The 24,510-nt window shown below is 46.2% G+C and overlaps 1 protein-coding gene across 1 annotated transcript in view; it reads left to right on the top strand.

Moving 5' to 3' along the window:
* Positions 1–362: 362 nt before the first annotated feature.
* Positions 363–24,510, top strand: part of LOC116953337 (uncharacterized) — a 50,111-nt gene continuing 25,963 nt past the window's right edge. The window contains exons 1-8 of the mRNA XM_032973448.2: positions 363–675; positions 11,329–11,545; positions 12,527–12,729; positions 12,858–13,008; positions 15,970–16,202; positions 17,134–17,263; positions 19,203–19,357; positions 23,557–23,691. Of these exons, the coding sequence (XP_032829339.1) occupies positions 612–675; positions 11,329–11,545; positions 12,527–12,729; positions 12,858–13,008; positions 15,970–16,202; positions 17,134–17,263; positions 19,203–19,357; positions 23,557–23,691 (1,288 nt within the window). The 5' untranslated portion in view covers positions 363–611. The remainder of the gene's footprint in view (positions 676–11,328; positions 11,546–12,526; positions 12,730–12,857; positions 13,009–15,969; positions 16,203–17,133; positions 17,264–19,202; positions 19,358–23,556; positions 23,692–24,510) is intronic.

Genomic DNA, 24,510 nt, shown 5'->3' with positions numbered 1-24,510 from the left:
CCTCGTGTTTTGTAGGCCCTCCCTTAGGCCCTCCATTCCACATTGCAGTGACAGCTGAGCGACAGTACCGCGGCCATCCGAACGTTTTTTTTGTTATCTTTGAATTATGATGACATCAGTCACGACTTAGCTAAAGCTATGGAGAGAAAAAATATGTATTGTTTGAAGAAATGAGTGGCAGCGAGTGATTTCTCTTTGATGGATTTGCCCATTTCCACAAGCTCAACGGAGGCCTACCTACTCGCCATCAACACAGCAGGGCCGGAATCAACCGCTTGGTTTAGGGAATTTGCATCCGCTGAATAAAATAAACTTGAATATCTTGAACGGGTTAACCTATAACATTCACCGGGGTTACCAAAGCAACGTCAGCTCAAATTCGTTGTCCATGACAAAGCGGCCTCAATCGTGGACACGGAAGCCACCGGATTCTCTCACCGTCGAATGTCAACACCTGCAGCTTGGCAGGAAGCCCGCAAGGCACACCGAGTCAAATTGAAGCATTGCGTGGCCACATTCCTCACCGTGCTGATGCAGGGTGCTATAAATATAAAGGCCGTGCGACGTTCGTATCTGTGAGAGTGTGGCAGCATCGGTCGCGGCAGGCTTTGATGACGGACGTGATGTCGACCTCTCTTCATTACCTCGTTTTAGCCTCCTGTCTGCTATTTCAAGGTAATATTATAATTTTTGTGTTGCCGAACTAATTTGTTCATTCATCAATGAAGGTTATTAATCATACGTTAGCACGTCAAGGCGGTCCTTGGCATCGGAATATTTGGCATATTGTTATTGAAATAATGTTGTTTGAATTGTGGGCAGAAATTGAGTGTCCACCCGTAGAAAACCCCACAACGCGCGAGTGGTCCGCACAGATGGGTTCACGAATCCATTTGTCGTACTGTCCCCTGCTGGCCACCTCAGTGCAGTGACGGTTGCTGTGAGTCAGATTATCTGTCTCACAGATAATTATCTGTGATCATCTGTGAGACTCACAGATCATTTTAATTCACCAACAGCGGTCATCCCCAGCACTGCGTCACTGGCGCGTGGCACTTCGCCCGGTTTATTTGCTTTTCATCAACTTACAATAAGTAATATTTTTTTAAAACACGCTTTTGTGAAATGTACTCGTAATGGCATAACTCCACGACTCCAGGAAGTGGCCCCAAAGCTTGCCACAGCGTAAGGGAGACTGTGGCCAATTACAGCCAATATCAGTTGAGCGTGGACAATTAGACCCAAAGCGAAACATACCATATAAAAAATGTTTAAAAATATACTTTTTAATGATAGAATATAGTATTGCCATCAGTATGACATAAGTATACCAAGTTTTGAGTCGATACCACATTGGGAAGTGGGTTAAAATTGAGTTACAAGATTTGAGGATACAACAACGACAACAGAGTGAGTTAAAAGAAAGTGTGTAAAAAAACACTAACTTATTTCAACAACAAACTAAGTTGCCTCTGTGGTAGTAGTTACATTGGAGAAACCAAACGACATGTCTCGGACCGCATTCGTGAACACAAAGCAGACCTAAACACGGTAGGACCAACACCTCGGCCGTGGCAGATCACTGTTATAATTCAGTAGGCTCACATGACATTGACTTCTCCAAGACAGAGGTTATTTGCAAGCCATCTGGCTACCATGAGAGATTCGTTCATGAGGCTATCCACGTATACAAACACAGAGACAATTTCAACCGAGAAGATAGATTTGGGCTTAGTAATCATTGGAAGGATTTGATAAACCATTTTGAGTCTTAATTGATTGTTCACGCTTACAGTGGCTTTCAGACCGCATCCATTATTTTTGTCTCCACCCTTCTCTTTTCCGAACATCGATGGACTCGTCCATCTGAATAACTGCCAAATCGCTCTCCGTGGTGCTAACGTTAAAAAACCGCCACTTTTTTCAAATTTTCTTGCTGTGGTTTTCACACCTGATGATGATTGCTTGTGTTGCAGTCGAAACGTCGTGAGGATTTTATTGTTTTATATTTTTGTTACTGTATTGTTTCCCTTCTACGTGATTTTACTGAAAGAACCAAGAATATGAATCCCTGCAGTCACGAAAGCTTTAAATCAAAAGAGAAAAATGGTTACTTGATTCTGGTTTCTGTAAACATTACAAACGTGAAACTTTTTTGTCACGTAAATATGGTAATATAAGTGGTACCTTAACACTAGAGATGGTAACTTTTGAAGCAACTTGAGTCTAATGACACTACCTACCCAGAACCCCAAATGAAGACGATTCCATTGTTGGTGGTAAAGCAGAATTGTGATTAGATCAGAGATTTCACCGTCACCTGCGATGGAAAAAAACTAATTTGTTATCCACGATCTGTTTATCTGCACGTGTTGCATATTATAGTGACAATACGTAGTGGATTATGGCACTGTGTGTTGTTCCGTAGCCTGCGGATAGCAGATGAAGAGGCCATAGAGGGAGGGAAAAAAGTATTTGATCCCCTGATTTTGTACGTTTGCCCACTGACAAAGAAATGATCAGTCTATCATTTTAATGGTAGGTTTATTTGAACAGTGAGAGACAGAATAACAACAAAAAAATCCAGAAAAACGCATGTCAAAAATGTTCTAAATTGATTTGCATTTTAATGAGGGAAATAAGTATTTGACCCCCTCTCAATCAGAAAGATGTCTGGCTCCCAGGTGTCTTTTATACAGGTAACGAGCTGAGATTAGGAGCAAACTCTTAAAGGGAGTGCTCCTAATCTCAGCTTGTTACCTGTATAAAAGACAGCTGTCCACAGAAGCAATCAATCAGATTCCAAACTCTCCACCATGGCCAAGACCAAAAAGCTCTCCAAGGATGTCAGGGGCAAGATTGTAGACCTACACAAGGCTGAATGGGCTACAAGACCATTGCCAAGCAGCTTGGTAAGAAGGTGACAACAGTTGGTGCGATTATTTGCAAATGGAAGACACACAAAAGAACTCTCAAGCTCCCTCAGCCTGGGGCTCCATGCAAGATCTCACCTCGTGGAGTTGCAATGATCATGAGAACGGTGAGGAATCAGCCCAGAATTACACGGGAGGATCTTGTCAATGATCTCAAGGCAGCTGGGACCATAGTCACCAAGAAAACAATTGGAAACACACTACGCCGTGAAGGACTGAAATTCTGCAGTGCCTGCAAGGTCCCCCTGCTCAAGAAAGCACATATACATGCCCGTCTGAAGTTTGCCAATGAACATCTGAATGATTCAGAGGACAACTGGGTGAAAGTGTTGTGGTCAGATGAGACCAAAATGGAGCTCTTTGGCATCAACTTAACTCGCCGTGTTTGGAGGAGGAATGCTGCCTATGACCCCAAGAACACCATCCCCACCGTCAAACATGGAGGTGGAAACATTATGCTATGGGGGTGTTCTTCTGCTAAGGGGACAGGACAACTTCACCGCATCAAACGGACGATGGACGGGGCCATGTACCGTCAAATCTTGGGTGAGAACCTCCTTCCCTCAGCCAGGGCATTGAAAATGGGTCGTGGATGGGTATTCCAGCATGACAATGACTCAAAACACACGGCCAAGGCAACAAAGGAGTGGCTCAAGAAGAAGCACATTAAGGTCCTGGAGTGGTGTAGCCAGTCTCCAGACCTTAAGCCCATAGAATATCTGTGGAGGGAGCTGAAGGTTCGAGTTGCCAAACGTCAGCCTCAAAACCTTAATGACTTGGAGAAGATCTGCAAAGAGGAGTGGGGCAAAATCCGTCCTGAGATGTGTGCAAACCTGGTGGCCAACTACAAGAAACGTCTGACCTCTGTGATTGCCAACAAGGGTTTTGCTACCAAGTACTAAGTCATGTTTTGCAGAGTGGTCAAATACTTATTTCCCTCATTAAAATGCAAATCAATTTATAAATTTTTGACATGTTTTTCTGGATTTTGTTGTTGTTATTCTGTCTCTCACTGTTCAAATAAACCTACCATTGAAATTATAGACTGATCATTTCTTTGTCAGTGGGCAAACGTACAAAATCAGCAGGGGATCAAATACTTTTTTCCCTCACTGTATGCCGCAACACGAGTTTCGCCATCAGCTCGATTCCCGAGCCGTCATAATGTAGCGTTCTATTCCATTACAGCAATAACAGAAATTCAGTTAAATTAATTGGGCTGTAAATTAAAGTAAAATGGATAGTGATACGCGGTACACGTTTGTAGCAGGGGTTGTATCATTGTAAATACCCGCACGGTGCTCTGTGTTAATCTTTTTCTCCGAGTCCTTCGGTTTTTACACAATTTTATTTAACTCACTCTGTTGTTGTATCCTCAAATGTTGTAACGCAATTTTAACCCACTTCCCAATGTGGTATTGACTGCAAACTTAGTATACTTATATCATAGTGATGACAATACTATATTATATCAAAAAGATACGTATATTTAAGCAATCTTTTTTTCATATGTTATGTTTCGGCTTGGGTCTAATTGTCCACGGTAAACTAACGTTGGCTGTAAATCACCACGGTACCTTACGTTGTGGCCAGCTTCGGGGCCACTTCCTGGAGTCGTGGAGTTCTTCCATTACTAGTACGGTACATTTCATTAAAGCGTGTTTAAAAAAAAGTGTTTTTAAATATTACTTATTTTCCTCCACGTTTAGAAACGCGCGTTTACAGTATTTGACTACTGATATAAATTTCCACTTCGTTGAGCTAGCATTTGTGGCTAGGTCGCTTCTGAAAAAGAGCAACATAGCTCAGTGAGCCTTACCTGGTAAAAATAATATATACAGTATAGTTTAGTTTTATAGTTTAATATTCAGCTGTTTTAACTTGACTAACTTTTCACACGTATTATTTTCGTACTGTATTTTTTTACGTAAAAAAATATTTTAGACGGCTACAATTCTAACGTGTCCACAGAATACTATGACGACGATGATGATATCATGATGATGACGGTGCTGATGATACTATGATGATGATGATATCATGATGATGACGGTGCTGATGATACTATGACGATGATGATATCATGATGATGACGGTGCTGATGATACTATGATGATGATATCATGATGACGGTGCTGATGATACTATGATGATGATATCATGATGACGGTGCTGATGATACTATGATGATGATATCATGATGACGGTGCTGATGATACTATGATGATGATGATATGACGGTGCTGATGATACTATGATGATGATATCATGATGATGACGGTGCTGATGATACTATGATGATGATGCTAAACACCGACCACTAAGGGTGGGTTTAGGAGAAACGGTTCCCAGTCTGAACTTTGGACTGCAGCACATGTACTGCATCTCACCCAACACTTGTCCTCAAAGCTGGCCACGGCAGATTTGAACGGAAAACTTGATTCAATAGAAGGGTCTTTACTTCCACTGATGATTAGTATAGGGAATATCCAAGTCACTCACGACCTTTTGAGGTCCCAATTTAATGGCAGGTGGCCGCCGCAGTCAATTACGGATGAAGGGCATTCTAAGCCATTCAGCTCCCCAATGAGTAACATCCATGCCCTCATTCAGCAGTGGAATTGACAAAACGGGCTGTGCACGTTCAATAAATCGAATCTATGACGCGAGAGTGGGGGGCACCACTTCTGACGTAACATACTCTCCGAGGGGGGCGTGTGGGGGGTATGAGAGGGAAGCATTAGTGGAGCGCATTGCGTTACGAACCCAACGACCCAAGTTCGATTCCCGCTCCAAATTCCCGCTGGGTCGACCCATCCTTAAATGAAATACCCAGTGCGATGTGGTAAACATCAGTATTGGGGAGACAAATGCGGCTGGGCCTGATACTGGCCACACCGTTTCCTCCTGTGCCCTGCCGACCTTCATAGGTGCTCCTCGCTCACAGCAACTTGTCCCAACAGTCTGTTAAAGACTCCACGGGAGATCTTTGTTTGGTACCATAAGGCAGTGGTTCTCAACTGGGGGGTGCATGGCAATTTCCCAGGGGGTCCTCGAGGTGATTTATAAACGTGTGACATATCATAGACGATAGTAATTGGTGAATAAGCATGCATGAATATCCCAACATAAAATAACTACGATAACATTTGAATTCAGATGAACACCTAGAACAATATAAAAGACCTCTCTAAAACTCATTGATCGTAAACAAAGTGGTTTCCAAGAGTAACCAGCCAACAAATTACGTCACGCGTGTAGAGCGACCGTAGATTTTGTATTTGCTTTCAGCTACCAGCTAGTTAGCATAGCTCACAAAATGTGCAATTGGTTAAAATATTCACGTTTATTATTCATTTAAAACTAAAAACTTTTTTTTTACCAGATACCCACTGAGCTAACGTAGCTCTTTTTCAGAAGCGATCTGTCCACAAATGACAGCTGAACTAAGTGGCTTGTCACGGCGGCCCTGAATGTCGTGAGTCCAACTTAGTCGCAGACTTTAAACACCGTTTAAAAATAAATACATTAATACACCGTTTAAAAATAAATACATTAATACACCATTTAAAAATAAATACATTAATACACCGTTTAAAAACAAATACATTAATACACCGTTTAAAAATAAATACATTCATGCAAACCGACACACCTGATGACGACCGTTTGTGTTACGGTCGAAACGTCGTGAGAATTTTTTTTATTGTTTAATATATATTTTATTATTTTATTGTTTCCCTTCAACGTGGTGACTTTACCGAAAGCGCTAAGAATATGAGTCGCAGACGTCGTCCTAGGGAGCAACATGTTTTATTAAACTACGAGCGGGAAGCACCCGGCGTTGCCCGGGGGAAAAATGTTTCGAAAAACTTCTCGAAACTTAAAAACAAAACATATACAAATGAATAAAAAAACTTTGATCATTACCTCATTAATCAAAATTAAAATAAAGCCCAACGCGCGGTGGGAAAAAAAACTTACGCTCACGCGCCAAGATTCGATTATTTAGATCGCGCAAAGGAATCGAAGGTTACATTTTGATTGAAAGCTTTCGTGACTGCAGGGATTAATATTCTTGGTTCTTTCGGTAAAGTCACCACCACGTAGAAGGGAAACAAACCACAGCAAGACAATTTTCTTGCTGTGTAAAATGTTATCGTAGTTATTTTCTTGCTGTGGTTTTCACACCTGATGATGATTGCTTGTGTTGCAGTCGAAACATCGTGAGAATTGTATTGTTTTATATTTTTATTATTTTATTGTTTCCCTTCTACGTGGTAACTTTACCGAAAGAACCAAGAATGTGCATCGAAGGTTGTAGATTTCTTTAGAATCGGCCTATTCCCGTTTAATCAATACCACAAACACCAGATATCGATTCTCGCCACACACTTCATGGTCATCCCCCCACCCAAGAAAAATACAAAAGTCAATTTGTATACGTTTTACATTGTGTACAGTATGTGAGCTAGCCACATGACAAATTAAAAGTTTGTTACCTATTTCCCCCCCACCTCCAGCCGCGCATTTGTGCTGGGATACACGGCCTAGGGTGGAGGGTTGGGGGGTATGCGTGACGTCGGCAGGCACACTGCGTCACGCTGCCGCATGCGGGTGACATGACAGAGTGGTGACGTTACCGCTCACTTGCGTGCAAAATATATTAATTATTGCACCTCCCCTTCCCCCCAAAATATACAAACGTCTATTTTTATAATTTTTGCATGGTGTACAGTCTGGAAAGTACCCACATGGCAAATTTTAAGTTTGTTGCATGTCGGGAAGTATGCTAAACATTTTGAACAGACACATATTCACAACTGTGCCTTTTACAGTGAGGGAAAAAAGTATTTGATCCCCTGCTGATTTTGTACGTTTGCCCACTGACAAAGAAATTATCAGTCTATAATTTTAATGGTAGGTTTATTTGAACAGTGAGAGACAGAATAACAACAACAACAAAAATCAAGAAAAACGCATGTCAAAAATGTTATAAATTGATTTGCATTTTAATGAGGGAAATAAGTATTTGACCCCCTCTCAATCAGAAAGATTTCTGGCTCCCAGGTGTATTTTATACAGGTAACGAGCTGAGATTAGGAGCAGACTCTTAAAGGGAGTGCTCCTAATCTCAGCTTGTTACCTGTATAAAAGGCACCTGTCCACAGAAGCAATCAATCAATCAGATTCCAAACTCTCCACCATGGCCAAGACCAAAGAGCTCTCCAAGGATGTCAGAGACAAGACTGTAGACCTACACAAGGCTGGAATGGGCTACAAGACCATTGCCAAGCAGCTTGGTGAGAAGGTGACAACAGTTGGTGCGATTATTCGCAAATGGAAGAAACACAAAATAACTGTCAATCTCCCTCGGCCTGGGGCTCCATGCAAGATCTCACCTCGTGGAGTTGCAATGATCATTAGAACGGTGAGGAATCAGCCCAGAACTACACGGGAGGATCTTGTCAATGATCTCAATGTAGCTGGGACCATAGTCACCAAGAAAACAATTGGTAACACACTACGTCGTGAAGGACTGAAATCCTGCAGCGCCCGCAAGGTACCCCTGCTCAAGAAAGCACATATACATGCCCGTCTGAAGTTTGCCAATGAACATCTGAATGATTCAGAGGACAACTGGGTGAAAGTGTTGTGGTCAGATGAGACCAAAATGGAGCTCTTTGGCATCAACTCAACTCGCCGTGTTTGGAGGAGGAGGAATGCTGCCTATGACCCCAAGAACACCATCCCCACCGTCAAACATGGAGGTGGAAACATTATGCTTTGGGGGTGTTTTCTGCTAAGGGGACAGGACAACTTCACCGCATCAAAGGGACGATGGACGGGGCCATGTACCGTCAAATCTTAGGTGAGAACCTCCTTCCCTCAGCCAGGGCATGGAAAATGGGTCGTGGATGGGTATTCCAGCATGACAATGACCCAAAACACACGGCCAAGGCAACAAAGGAGTGGCTCAAGAAGAAGCACATTAAGGTCCTGGAGTGGCCTAGCCAGTCTCCAGACCTTAATCCCATAGAAAATCTGTGGAGGGAGCTGAAGGTTCGAGTTGCCAAACGTCAGCCTCGAAACCTTAATGACTTGGAGAAGATCTGCAAAGAGGAGTGGGACAAAATCCCTCCTGAGATGTGTGCAAACCTGGTGGCCAACTACAAGAAACGTCTGACCTCTGGGATTGCCAACAAGGGTTTTGCTACCAAGTACTAAGTCATGTTTGGCAGAGGGGTCAAATACTTATTTCCCTCATTAAAATGCAAATCATTTTTTAATTTTTGACATGCGTTTTTCTGGATTTTTGTTGTTGTTATTCTGTCTCTCACTGTTCAAATAAACCTACCATTAAAATGATAGACTGATCATTTCTCTGTCAGTGGGCAAACGTACAAAATCAGTAGGGGATCAAATACTTCTTTCCCTCACTGTATATATATGGAGATTCGCACAACATACTCCAGGCTATTAACACAACATACTCTCGGGTGGTGACCACCCAACTAACCACGCTACGGAGGAACTAGACACGGTTGGGTCCACTATCCCGGTCCAGACCACAAGCTCGGTCCTGGACCACGTGGCTGGAGGCTTCTTCAAGCTTGACGTGGATCTCCTGCCTCTCCAACAGTAAGAACCCCGAGCCCCTCACAGGGCCCCTCTTATATCGGGCCGGGGCTGGCTCCGCCTCTCGCCCCGCCCACCTTCGCGATCTCTCTCGATGCCCGAAAGCTCTCGAGAGTTCTTCCCGGACCATGTGACCACCCATTGGCCCCCTCCACCGGTGGCCCCCCTCCAGTATCATCCGGTCACATGTCCCCAGGTCAGCCAGAGTATCATGCCCCCAACGTAACCCCAGCTGGCTGAAACTCTCTCAACGGGAGCCCGCACCGCAAGCTGTGCGTGGTGCCACCGCGCTGAACCAGCGCGCACCAAGCTCCCATTAGGGCTGGTACTACACCCCGTGTCCGGGGTGTACACACAACAGTAGACATCCCGTCGTGGCCTCGGAGGCCCGGCACCACACAGTGACACTACACTTATAGCAGCCAAATACTCTTAACGCACGTTAATTCTAAATATGGAGAGAGAAACCGAGAAGTCGGATAAAAATCAACACGACCACCGCAGAGAGAGAGAGAGACATGTAAATTCTAAATATACAGGCGTCAGGGTCGGGATTGAACCCACGACCTCCTGTATATGAGGCGAGGTAGTTAACATCTCCTAGCCACCGTGGTGCCCACATTTATTTCTTCAGAACCATGTTGGGGTCAGGCAGAGGGACAGGAGTACCTCGGTTAAAACTAAATTCAACAAGGGGCTACAGTCACCAAACAAAACAAGGTTGAGAACCACTGCAATTAGGCACCGGTTATTTTCACTCCGGCAAATCTGCCGTGATAATGTTTAAACTTAACTAAACTATTTTTATTTTACCAGGTAGATTCCACTGAGCTATACAGCTCTTTTTCAGAAGCGACCTAACCAGAAATGATAGCTCAACGAAGTGGCTTATTGTGGAAATTTATAGCAGCCAAACACTCTTAACCGGACGACCCAAAGAAAAATCCACGTGACCACTGGAAAAAAGACATGCAAACTGCAAATATACACCAGGCGTCATGGTCGGAATTGAACCCACGGCCTCCTGGGATTCGAACATAGCCTCCTGGGGATCTAACAAACGACCTTCTGGGGATCGAACCCATGGCCTTTACATCTCGCCACTGTGGCGCCCCTGATCCGGAATCGCTGGCTCTGACCACAGCGCCACCCGGTGGCTCACGCGGCGCACATTGACAACCAGCGCCGTGGTCCCCGTCTTCTCACTCAGTTTACCATGGGACCTCTTTGCCAGAATCAAGTATGTAAAATAAGAATAGGTTTTACACTTTCTGGCAATAAAACAGGAGGTGTTAAGATGTTCAAACACCAAATAAATGCCTTTTGCAAGGAACCAAGTCTGCATTCACCACGGGCACTTGTGGTGAACATGTTCTGATAATAATATATGCATTGTCTTTGAAACTCCCACTTTGTTTGCGCTGTTAACAGGATACACATAATGAATCCGCGACAGAATGAATGCTAAATTATGTCAATGTTTTAAGCCCATATATATTAGTGGGGGGTGGGGGGGTGGTGGGGGCGCCGCTGAGGTGCATGTCTCTGCACCATCAATGTCCCTTTGCCCCCCCCCCCAGTTCTGTCCTAGCAGTAGCACTGTCTTGGTGGCCCCCCACCAAACTGTTCTACAGGCCCCCTCCCCCCCCCCTAGGGAAGCTGGCCCTGCTGACACGTGCGAGCTCGCGGGAGGCTGCAGCCCGAGCCCGGCTCCCCGCTGCCATCGCTGAGCTGCGACGTTGCGTGTTCCTTTTAGGCGCAGCCGGGCAGACGACGTCCGCTACGGCCGCCCCCGCCCAAACGTCGCCGAGCGGTGGCTCGCCCAGCTCCAATGGCACGCAGGCACCGCTCAGCTGCCATGAGGAGCTGAATGCATCGGTGGGCCAGTTCCGCTACGACACAAGCATGGGCCCCAGCTGCAGCTGGGACATTACTGTGCCCTCCGGAAGAGTCGTCACCATCGTCTTCTTCAGGTATGCTGACCAACCCCGCCCACTTTGCGTATGTACGTCTCGTGTTTTCACAATACGGAATTGATAGGACGCAATGGATGTATTCGGGAACACATTTTTCGTTTCATAACGCGGGTGCGAATTGGATATAACGCGATCGAGCTGAATGAAGCTACGTCACATGAGTAGGGATAAGCGGTCATATGGCTGCCTCGGCGTAGCATTACACGAGGCACTGGGATGCTGCTGGATGCTTCTAGATGCTACCCACACGCCACAGTCTTTGTTGAGCCTGTGTACACATATCACTTGTTATCACGGACTTATTTCCCCTATATTATATATGATTTATTATAAAAGCGATTTTTCCACAACGCGGTGTTCTTCAGGAACGCAACTACAGCGTTATAGGAGAAGAGACTGTAAGTATGTTGAACTTCTTTCGCACCGTACATAGCCAACCGTGCTAATCGGAGGTGCGGGGGAAGGACAGCAAGTTACATGGACCTGTTTTCTCAACTCTCAAGGAAGCGTCGGTGGCCTCGTTAAACCACAACATGGCCACACGTTCAGTTGGTTCTTTTGAGCTGGTGGTCTGGATAAGGTTGAGGAGAGACTGTACGAGTAATTCTGTGCACCTGTGTGTGTTGATCAATTATATTGGGAAAATTTTAATTTTACCAACATACAGATTATGCGATCTGAATATCGAACGCTCATTTTGCTATGGACTTGCTGCTGGGTGTGAGATTCACTCGGCTCAAGACAGCAGAACAGAGCTGTTTGTTCTCTGCCAACTGAAGTCTTCTCTGCCGTGATAATCGTTGCTTTTAAGAAATAAATATAATTTTCTCTGCTGTTTGGTTTAATGCAATTCTCTATGCCACCCACGCTTCCTTCTCAGCTCTTTGCCAAATATGGGCGCGTTACAAATTTAGCAGTGGCTCCAAGTCGACGCGGGTTGTTGCGTGAGCTGTGTTCCGCCCGTCCCCGCTGCCGCAGGACCGGCAACTGCAGCGGCAGTGTAACAGTTCGCGATGGCAGCAATGCCACCACGGAGCTGCCCCGGAGCTGTGCATCTGGCAACTACCACAGCTACTCATCGCCCGCCGGCGGCGGCGGCAGCACCGTGAGCGTCGCCGTCGACACAAGCCGCCTGGGTGGCAACTACTTCGACTTGAGCGGCTTCTACTACGCATCTCCAGGTGGGGCCTCTGGCTCACACCCACGCCACCCAACGGCGCATACGGCAGCTCTCCTGCGCCGGTCACCTGGCTCGCGAGTAAATCATTTGCGCTCTGCCGCTGCGTTCGTTCGTTCGTTTGTTTTACAGCCGATGCGCTCTGCGGAGGCGTCATCGAGCTGGCAGAAGAGACCATACTGTCACCGGGCTTCCCAGGCAACTACCCTAGCCGTGTCGAGTGCTTCTGGACTCTGTTGGCGCCACCGGACTACGGGTATACACTGTCCGTGTACGACTTCCGGTGGGTAATCTGACGCGGGCGGGTGCGCGATGCGTGGGTTACCGTGGATAATTAAAAATGTACTCACACCTCCGATAAGTATGGGTTGGCTACGTACGGTGCGAAAGAAGTTCAACATACGTACAGACATACATACGTGACATGGTCGCTCGGAGCAATCTGTGCGAGGCCCCCCGCTGTTCGGATTGTGGTCTTTGGCCTGGTCGATTAGAAGCGGCCCAAGCGAACATAGTCCACGCTCTACGGAGACATTGTGCTGTTAGGGCAGCTTCCAACCTGGAATCCAGACAGTGATACTCGGGCATTGCACAATGAAGGGTGCCAGCAATCAAAGGCGTTCTGCTGTGTGGAAGGGAAGAGCCCAATCGCAGCTCTCAACGGTGGAGCCGGGTGCAGTGTCAGGGTAGAGAGGAGCAGCGCAGCGCCGGGTGTTGGTTAGCCTGAAACCCAGCACTGTGGAGGCAGCAGCGAGGGGTAGTGGACCAAGGCATGACCGCAGCACAGCAAGCGAATTCATTTTCATCTGCTCGTGAACTGAGTGTTACCCACACTCTCATGCATGGGCTTTTTCCAGGAGCTCCAGTTTCCTCCTGTAAGTACAAACACTCATGAATGGAAGTTGAGCAAAGATCCCATTATAGGACCTCAGAGTTTCGGCAGTTGCTAGCACCGGTTCTGGTTGCTTTACCGCTCATTTGTGGGTTTTCCCGTGCATTTCTGAAAATGAATTAAAAAAACTGCGAGGCACGTTACACACTCAACAATGTTTGTACGTACGACCGCACTGAACACCACTTCTCTAATGGGGGAAACCAGGGTTCAGTTGCGTTACGGGGTAGTGCTGTAGCAGAACATTCAACATCTCGGGAGGGTTCCCAGTTCGCATCCTGGTTGAGAGATTAACACAGCCCATCATCACACAAGGGTGGATAAAGTTAGTGCCATGTTATTTTTTTCGTGGGAACACAACAGTGGTTGTCCTATGAATAGCCTAGGAACTGTCACAGTAATGTGGAATTTATACAACTGGCTCCAAATCTCTGCAGTTTAGGGTGGGTATGCTTTTTAGTAAATATCCATAAAGACCCAAGTAATGTCATACAGAAGTTTTCTCGACCAATAATACGATTCGTTTTTAATTTATTTTGAATGAGATAATTGTCGTATGATGTGTAAAAAAAATGAAAGTACGTTTTCCGCACGAGACCAAACCCAAAATAAATCGTGACTCAAAATGAAGCCTGGACCATTACGTGCGCGAAATGGATTTATCGGTAAAAAATGGTGCACTTTTTTTATTGGCTAATCCACTTCATTATCGGTGGGTGAACCGGTGTCCCCTCAAAGACTAATTCAATAGCTGCAATTGGACGGTTGTTCACTCATCGAGAAGTTCTTTCATGCAAATTGTTGCCTCGGTTTGAGCGAAGGACAACACAATGCATTCGCTCCGTCCGCCGTGCGCTCAACCGAAGCTGCCTCATCCTGAACTGGAACTGCTTCACAGCTTCTGCGGCCGTCTGGAACGCTCTTCCTACCGATATTATGAAGCCACTGGAGCTATACACTTTTAAATAATCTAGATTGAAAACTAATTTCTGTAAAACTGCCTTTTGTGTTTAATTTGTTGTCCTTCCCCCCGCACCTCCGATTAGTGCAGTTGGCTACCTACGTTGCAAAAGAAGTTCAACATACATGCACACATGTGTAAAGACAGTGCGGAGCGATAGCGGGACAGTATGGTTCCCCGGGACCATGGTTACGAATGGACTTGCTAATGATGATTGATGGGATGAGCGTTGACAGGGTCACGTGAGGGGGAGCAAGGGATCCAATGGCAGGAAAGTGTAATTAGGGCGGCGAAGAGAATTCGGGAATAAGGGCGTGGCCGGACCGAGCGAGGATAAGAACCGGCGTGAGCCGGAGCTGTGGGCTGTTTGGTGTGGGAAACCGTCGTCGTCGCCTTGGATCGGGTCGTCTTCATCGTCTGCGAGTTGTCTTGAGACTAGAAGCTATGTTGTCTCTGAGTAGAGTTGTCTCACTACCCAAGTGTACAGAGTCACTCGCGGTTACTTGCTGAGTTGTCAGTGGACTTTATTCATAATACATATACAGAAGACGGTGTCCCTTGAGAGCTACATTACACATGCACATACATCCAGGCAGTCGCCTGTGATCACCCTGAGTTCTTAAGTGACCAGAGTTGATGGTATTAGCCCAAGGGTTAATGAATGTGACAGCGGTTTTAATTGCAGTGTCACAGTCTCACAGTGTGGGGGGACAGTCCCTGGAACTTTGATTAGCACGGTTGGCTACGTACGGTGCAAAAGAAGATCAACATTCATGCATACGTACCGTGCGTGCCCTGGTATGCAGATGATAAAACGGCCGCTCTCTCAGGGTTTATCCCACGTTCTTCCACGGCCGTTCTCTGAAACCCAACCGCACTGCGCCGTGAGGTTTGGGAATCGATTCTTAGGCCTCGCAGCACGGACAGCCCAGTCGAGAAGCACTCAAAAAACCGTGAGCAGGGCAATGCGAATCACAGCAAAAGCAATCTGGTCGGTTTGAAAAGTTCCTTGATAGAGAGGAGCTAAAGATAGCTCGTATGTCTGTATTTGTGTACGTATGCATGTATGGGGAGGGGTAATGTCGCGTTTAGCACGCTGTACTACAAACCCAGGGACCCGAGTTCGATTCCCACTCATGGCCAACACCTGTGACAATTATCTGAAGCGGTTCTGGACCTCCCCTAGATCGACTCCCCCTCAAATGAGTACCTGGTGGATTGTAAAAACATTGCCACCTGGGAGACAAAAGCAGTCGGGCATGGCACTGGCCACCTACCGTTCGCGCTCATGAGCAGCACTCGCCCCGACAGTCTGTTCATGCTAGCCGAGATATTTGCATTTTTGTATGCACGTACGCATGCACATACATCTGTGTGTGTGTCTCCCACAGTGTGAATGCAGTCAATGGGTCAGAAAGCCCGAACCACCGGCCGGGATGTCTGGGCAATTCGGTGACGGTGTACAACGGCGATGGGGTGCACACACCCATCCTGGACGTGCTGTGCAGGAACACACAATCCAGCCAAATTTTGAAGTCCCAGGGAAGCATGCTGATCCACTTCAAGTCAGAGCTACAAAACCCCACTGGCTCATTCAACTTGAACTTCAGGCAGATCCGTACAGGTTCGTGCACCTTTTTCCCATCACATTTAGCCAGCCGTATGTGCTCAGACGTGATACACAACGGCAGCAATTGTAGCTGTTATGTTAGGCGCGGTACGTTGCAAATCAAAAGCAATAAAGTTCGTGGCACTTCCCACTGAAGTCAGCATTGAGGCATTGGTGCGCATGGGCGGGGAGACAATGGGGGGGGAGGAAGTGGGTAGATATAGGGGGAGAGAGTGAGGGTAGAGTAGACAATGGGGAAGTTGGGAGGAGGACTCTGCGTAGCCCATGCTGTGTACGCACAGTCCTCTTCCCAACTCCCCCATTGTCTACTCTACCCCCACTCTCTCCCCTTATCTCTACCCCCTTCATCCCCCCCATTGTCTGACTGGCTGCTCCGCCCATGCTGTTTACGCTGCATAAGCTCTCCTCCCCCCCAACTCTCGTCCCCCGCCCACTCACTTTGGAAACCCTTATAAGCAGTTGCATTTGGAGGCTTGCCCTTTTTTCTCTCCGCCTGATGAAGACCGCTTGTGTTGTGATCGAAACGTCGTGGGTTTTTTGCTCTTATTATTGTAAAAAAATGTATCTACGTGAGTTTACCGAAAGAACCAAAGAGCAAATCCTGCAGTCACGAAAGTTTTAAGTCAAAAATTTAGTTTTTAGTTCTTAAATATGTGCAGCTAGCCTGGTTAATGCTTCGGGGGTGCATCACCGAACTCTGCGCAACGTTCTCTTCACGGGTGGACCGTTATAGATCCCATGACGTCATTCACCGCAAGGGTGAGCCATTGTGTGCCGGCGACATCATCCAAATTTGTCAAATTGGAAAAATTACGCCGCAAATAAATGTTAAAGGCTGTTAAAATGTACGACACCTCAACAATGCCACCAATTTCTCACAACCAATTTTTGTAATGCATGCCCTGTGAATGCGCTCTCCCCGCAGTCTCGTGCGGCAGAACATTCAATGGGACGGACGGTTCATTCTCCACCAACTCGTCGACCCTCGACCCCTGCTACTGGCTGATTGAGACCAGCCTCGACAAAGTTGTTTCTCTGAGCGGCAATTTTTGTGGGTAAATTCTGCAACAACAAAAAACTATAGAACATTTTTTTATTTTACCAGGTAAGGCCCCACTGAGTTACGTAGCTCTTTTTCAGAAGCGACCTGGCCACAAATGATAGCTCAACGAAGTGGCTTGTCACGTGGAAATTTATAGCAACCAATTACTGTATGTTGATTCTAAATGTGGAGGGATAAGCCGAGGACCCGGAGAAAAATCTACACGACCACGGGGAGAACCTAAATATACAGGCATCATCAGGGTCAGGATCGAACCCACAACCTCTCCTGTATACCAAGCAAGGAAGTTAACATCTCGCTACCGTGGCACTCAAACAATCGGCTGTGGGACCGACACGATTGATTGTGTCGGGATTTGGCAGGGAACGGCACTGAAGGGCACCAAGTGGGACTGTGCAATGGTTGAGCTCCCGTTCATTTGCAGCCTAAACCCAAAAAAACACATTACAAAATCGGAATCTTAATTTCGACTGGTAGAATCCAATGAGCTATGAAGCTCTTTTTTTAATTTACAGATTATGATTCGGGGTAGCGTGCCGTGACCAGCCGGTGACACCACTTGGGAATTTCCATGTGTTTATTTGATTCTTTTTTTACCAAAAGCACAAACTCACGGCCGAATTCCCACGCGGACCCCAGAACCCACCCCATTGGCACCATGCGGGGTGGGGGGGGTGGGGGAGAGCTCACGGTGCTCAGCGCTCACAGCACTCACATCACTCACAGGGCTCACAGCTTCTGAGGAGGAAGCTGCTGGGGCCCTACTCAGCCCCCACCCCCCCCGGTACGGTGGTGGCGCGCGTGGTTACCTTACAGGGCAATCTCCTGCAGCACACGCCCGAATGCCATACCCCCCATCAGAGTCGCCATGACCACGGTGTGCCCGAGATATGTGTTGGAACATCTCCGCTGAAGGAGTTTACTCCTCCACAGTCTTGCACATTTACCATCGGAAGGCGAACTGAGCGAGGATCTCCATTCAGTTTGCTCACACCAATCTGGGGCTCTCCCAGCTGTTCCTCTCCTGCATAAATTATAAGATTGCACTCATTACACACGAAGTTCTGGACACAAATGAACCACAATATTCTGATCTCGTCAAGGAGCATAAACCATCGCACGGTCATCCCCGCGGCGGACAAAGCTGGGGCGCTAGCCATCCAACAAGGACGGTCACTGCATCACGCGCTTTCGGATGTGCTTCTGCGGCCATCTGGAGCGCTCTTCTGATATTAGGAAGCCACTGAAGATGTGCACTTTTTAATTTTTGATTGGAAACTAATTTCTTTAAACCTGCTTTTTGTGTGTAGTTTGTTATCCTTCCCCCGCACCTCCGATTAGCGCAGTTGGCTACGTATGGTACGAAATAAGTTAAACATACAGTACACACAAAGTACATTCCTCGTAATGGGCTGCGTGAAACCCGCTTCCCTGTACACGCGTTTTCTGGAAGAGCGAGTCTCGGACAAAATGAAGAGTTAAAAGTGAGGCGAGTTTCAATGGCATCCAGGAAAGTGTTGTCAGTACGGCGTTCCCTCATTATTCGCAGAGAGGAATACGTTCCGGAGATGCTGGTGAATGACAAATTTAGCGGATTTTTGTTTATGAATCCCCTTAAATAAATCTAAAAATAAGCCATTAAATACGTGAAAATTATCAATACAAATATGGTTATAATAAACAAAGTAAATAAAAATAAATATTAAAGTATTAAATAATAGTTTATAAATGGACTTACCTAAATTATGATGGTGCGCATCATCACTTTATCTCAGAATTTTCTCTTTCCCTCAACAGAGTCCGCGTAGAGTTCCAGATGTGATTCGCGGGTAGCCACAATCACGGACAGCGAGTCGGCGAATGACGTGGGAAGACTGCAGTACATGTACCGTAACCCTGGGATCGATCGACCGGGTCTCATCCTTCGCCAGGTCTTACGAGATCCATGACGGGCAGTCCATCGCAGCACCACTGCTGGGCAGCCATGGCGCCGGCTCCAACTGCGACTCCGTAAGCGCCCTCGCTTCCGGACCCGCGGTGGTGCTCGTCACCTACGACCGCTTCCAGGTCACCTACGAAGCAGCAGGTTCGTTCGTTTATTTTTCGTCCAAGCAATAAATCTATTCCTCTGCTCTTCCACGCACGCGATCGTGTCGAATCATTCATTGTTAGTTTTCTTTTAGGGGAAGGGGGCCGGGGGGGGGGGGGGGGGGTTCGATTGCTGTGTAGGTTTAATGTAAAAATTGTAATTATCTTCTTTGGTTCTTTCGGTAAAGTCACGTAGAATGAGAATAAAATAATAAAATAAAATAAGACAATGAAATTCTCACGACGTTTCGGCCACAACACAAGTAGCCTTCTTCAGGTGAAGGAACAAAACTGTTGGGACAACAGAGCTTCAATGAACGCTGCTAAGATGTGTAGCGTCTTTTAAGCTGGGTGAGAGAAGTGAGGCACCTTGACAAAGGAGTTTACATATCAAACAGGAGAATTTAGCATTGGAATAGCTGAGGGATTAGCTTGTGACTGGTCACAGAAATAGCTATGTTAAAGTCAAAGTTTACACATCAACAGTGGCACCTAGTACATGGACGCCAAAGGGGCTGCAACTACCCAACTATCATACAGTAAACCGATGTGAAAAACTAAGTCTAAATTACATCAATATAATAAATGTACTCAATATATTCTTCAATGAGCTGAGCTATTAACAGCAACTGTGTATACACTACCCTATATAATGAATTCCATATAGTAAACAGATAAAAAACTAAAATATAAACTACCTCAATGTTATCAATAAACTCTATATACTCCAATCAGCTGAGCTACCAACAATAAGTCGTTATATATCACAATGCTATATGGCGAAAAAATGGGTGGATTCTTCCCCTCAATGCCAGCACCACGGACAGCTACGAGCCCCGTTCAGACGGACGAGTCCATCCATGCTCGGAACGGAGGAGGGGGGAGAGAAACAGCTACGAAGCGCTGTTATACTCCATGTTATAAACCATACCATTAACCGTGGTGTGAGAGGTATTAATAGGCAATGCCAGCGAAAGAGCTGCGGTCTGAAGGTCACCGTAAAATACAATTAAGAACCGAAATGGTTTAAAACATATTCCCAATGGTTACCAAGCCAGAATCCATCTTTTCGGTTAAAATTGTCTCTGTGCTTGTATATGTGGATAGCCTCATGAACGAATCTCTCATGGTAGCCTGTTGGCTTGCAGAGAACCTCCGTCTTGGAGAAGTCAATGTTATGTGAGCCCACTGAATTATAACAGTGATCTGCCACGGCAGAGGAGTTCGTCCTACCGTGTTTCAAGTCTGCTTTATGTTCGCGGATGCGGTCCGAGATATGTTGTTTGGTTTCTCCAATGTAGCTACTACCACAGAGGCACTTTAATTTGTAAACGCCCGGGTACTGTAGGTCTGGAACAGCATATTTTACAGATGGAACCAGATCACAGATTTTATGTACTGTGTTGAATCGGACCTGGATCTTGTGTTTATTCAGGATTTTGGAGATCTTTTTAGTGACCCCTGCAATCTAGGGTAAGGTGATGGTTTTTAGTGGCTCCACAAGAGGATCCTTCTTCATGACTGGAGTGATGGCTTTGCGGATTGTGTAGTCGGAGTAACCATTAGCCCTGAGAGCCTGGTGTACGTGCTTGAGTTCACTGGTAATGTGTTCCTGGTCGTAAATGCATTGAGCTCCATGGTATAGAGTCGTGATAAGGTTGGGCGTAGAGTGGCAGTCTGGATGGCGTACTGATGTACCCCCCCTGGTGAGACATTGCTTAACCAACAAATACTTCACCTGGAATGGAACTTTCTACAAACAGACTGAGGACACCCAAATGGGCTCCCCCCTGTCTCCGGTTGTAGCCAACGTATTCATGGAAAAATTTGAAACTGACGCTATCCAGACTGCCACTCTACGCCCGACCTTATGGAGGAGGTACGTGGATGACACTTTTGTCATCTGGCCACATAGCCAGCCTGCTCTAAACCAATTCCGGGACCACATCAATTCCATACACCCAGCCATCAGATTTACCATAGAGGTGGAAAAAGATGGCAAGCTACCCTTTTTGGATGTCTTAATTAAAAGGAGACCTGATGGCTCAATGAGCCACTCTTGTCTACAGGAAAGCTACCCATACAGATGCTTACTTGAAACCGGATTCCCACCACCATCCATCCCAGAAGAATTCCCTCATCACGACTCTATACCATGGAGCCCAATGCATTTACGACCAGGAACACATTACCAGTGAACTCAAGCACGTACACCAGGCTCTCAGGGCTAATGGTTACTCCGACTACACAATCCGCAAAGCCATCACTCCAGTCATGAAGAAGGATCCTCTTGTGGAGCCACTCAAAACCATCACCTTACCCTACATTGCAGGGGTCACTATAAAGATCTCCAAAATCCTGAATAAACACAAGATCCAGGTCCGATTCAACACAGTACATAAAATCCGTGATCTGGTTCCATCTGTAAAATATGCTGTTCCAGACATACAGTACCCGGGCGTTTACAAACTAAAGCGCCTCTGTGGTAGTAGCTACATTGGAGAAACCAAACGACATATCTCGGACCGCATCCGCGAACATAAAGCAGACTTGAAACACGGTAGGACGAACTCCTCTGCCGTGGCAGATCACTGTTATAACTCAGTGGGCTCACATGACATTGACTTCTCCAAGACGGAGGTTCTTTGCAAGCCAACAGGCTACCATGAGAGATTCGTTCATGAGGCTATCCACATATACAAGCACAGAGACAATTTTAACCGAAAAGATGGATTCTGGCTTAGTAACCATTGGAAAGATGTTTTAAACCATTTCGGTTCTTAATTGTATTTTACAGTGACCTTCAGACCGCAACTCTTTCGCTGGCATTGCCTCTTAATACGTCTCACACCACGGTTAATGGTATGGTTTATAACATGGAGTATAACAGCGCCTCGGAGCTGTCTCTCTCCCCCTCCTCCGTTCCGAGCATGGATGGACTCGTCCGTCTGAACGGGGCTCGTAGCTGTCCGTGATGCTGGCATTGAGGGGAAGAATCCACCCATTTTTTCGCCATATAGCATTGTGATATATAACGACTTATTGTTGGTAGCTCAGCTGATTGGAGTATATAGAGTTTATTGATAACATTGAGGTAGTTTATATTTTAGTTTTTATTGGTTTACTATATGGTATTCAATATATAGTGTAGTGTATACCCAGTTGCTGTTAATAGCTCAGCTTATTGAAGAATATATTTAGTACATTTATTATATTGATGTAATTTAGACTTAGTTTTTTCACATTGGTTTACTGTATGATAGTTGGGTAGTTGCAGCCCCTTTGGCGTCCATGTACTAGGTGCCACTGTTGATGTGTAAACTTTGACTTTAACATAGATATTTCTGCGACCAGTCATAAGCTAATCCCTCAGCTATTTCAATGCTAAATTCTCCTGTTTGATATGTAAACTCCTTTGTCAAGGTGCCTCACTTCTCTCACCCAGCTTAAAAGACGCTACGCATCTTAGCAGCGTTCATTGAAGCTCTGTTGTCCCAACAGTTTTGTTCCTTCACCTGAAGAAGGCTACTTGTGTTGTGGCCAAAACGTCGTGAGAATTTTATTGTCTTATTTTATTTTATTATTTTATTCTCATTCTACATGACTTCACCGAAAGAACCAAAGAAGATGAATCCTTGCAGTCACGAAAGCTTTAAATCGAAATTGTAATTATCTCTATAAAATATTTTATTCCACATCATACATTGCAATATTCTGACATCCTGGGTGGTAGTGCCAGGGGCATCAACGGTATCAGGCACACTGGACTCATCACAGTAGGCGGAGGGGGGGGGGGCGGTTCCGATTTTCTTTGGGGGTGGGGGGTTGGCCGGTCATTGCTGTTCTGGGTTCAGGTGTTTAAAACTGGTCTAAGGTTTAGGTGTTTGACTGATCTCTTGGGTTTAGGAATGGACCCCATGTTCCTGTCTACTTTTCTTCTTTGCATCTGAGCATATAGCTCAGCTGCTCCAGTGCTGAGATTGGGCCTAATAACTTCAGCCATTGAGTATGGTGGGGGGGGGGGGGGGTTGTGATTCTTCCACGTGCTCATATGGCTTTCCTGGCCACTAAATTAAAAGTCCTTAACAAAACGTTCCGTTCTCACGTCAGCCCCGACAGGGCCATTCAAGTCAAATTGTCACGACATGAGTATTGAAAGCAAGCTAAATGTTGAACATGCGTGCACTGTGTTTCCAGAAAAGCGCACGTCCTTAGACTGTGACTTTGAGCTTGGGTTCTGTGGATGGACGCCCGTGGATGAAGATCAGTTCCACTGGGGGATCTACAAGCACCGCCAATCCACGAATCCCTACGGCGACCTCTACCCATCCAGTGAGCATCTTGGTTTCCCCTTGCCGTAGAGAACTCGTGCCTTGTGATTTGTTACGGTCATCCCTGGCACGCTGCGCTCGGCAGGCTGCGGACGGCAGGCTTCACGCGGCACGCTGTGTGTGGTAGGAAGCGTGTGGCTGCATGTGTAGGAGCCCTTTATGCCTCTTACACAGGCCGCAGAGCATGAGTGATTCCCCGGCATGGCGCCCAAGCATGTTCCATCATGAAGAAAGTGTGCGAATTCTGCCGTGCGATGCTTATCCGGTGACGTGGCCCAGCGGTGTCGTGGTCGCCCTTTGACGCAGAGGTTTACGGTTTGAATCGAGAAGGCCACCCTAGTTTACACTGTGGTCATGTGTTTGATCAAAAATATGCGCCGTCTGCTTCTCTGTGGAGGTTAAAGATCACATCGTGTCATTTGAAAAAGTAGGCCATTGTGCGTATGTTTGTATATATGTGTATGATTAAATCTTTCGCACCGTACGTAGCCAACTGCTAATTGGAGGTGCGGCATGGGTCCAGATTTCGCCAAATTCGGAAAAAAATAACCTGCAAATTATTCTAAAGGGAATGCACGTAGCAATAATCGCCCCCTACTCACACATTGTTGCCCACTTGCAGGCCAATGCTGAGTCACCTTGTGCCGAACAGGGACAACTGCCACCAGTTTTCAGTCCAGAAGTCAAATCAACTGAGTAAAAATGCTACATTCTGTCATGCGAACACAGCTGATAATCCTAGACTCTCTGGGTCTGAACAGGAGAGGTGGCAACGGTCCTCACCTGCCCTGGCGGGTTTGGGCTTGCATTGTGCCTGATC

The sequence above is a fragment of the Petromyzon marinus genome, chromosome 51 (genome assembly GCF_048934315.1).
Source record: "Petromyzon marinus isolate PM22_M1 ecotype Great Lakes invasive population chromosome 51, UKy_Petmar_22M1.pri1.0, whole genome shotgun sequence".
Lineage (NCBI taxonomy): Eukaryota > Metazoa > Chordata > Hyperoartia > Petromyzontiformes > Petromyzontidae > Petromyzon > Petromyzon marinus.
The sequence above is the reverse complement of the archived record's forward strand: the minus strand, read 5'-3'. Positions and strand labels throughout refer to the sequence as shown.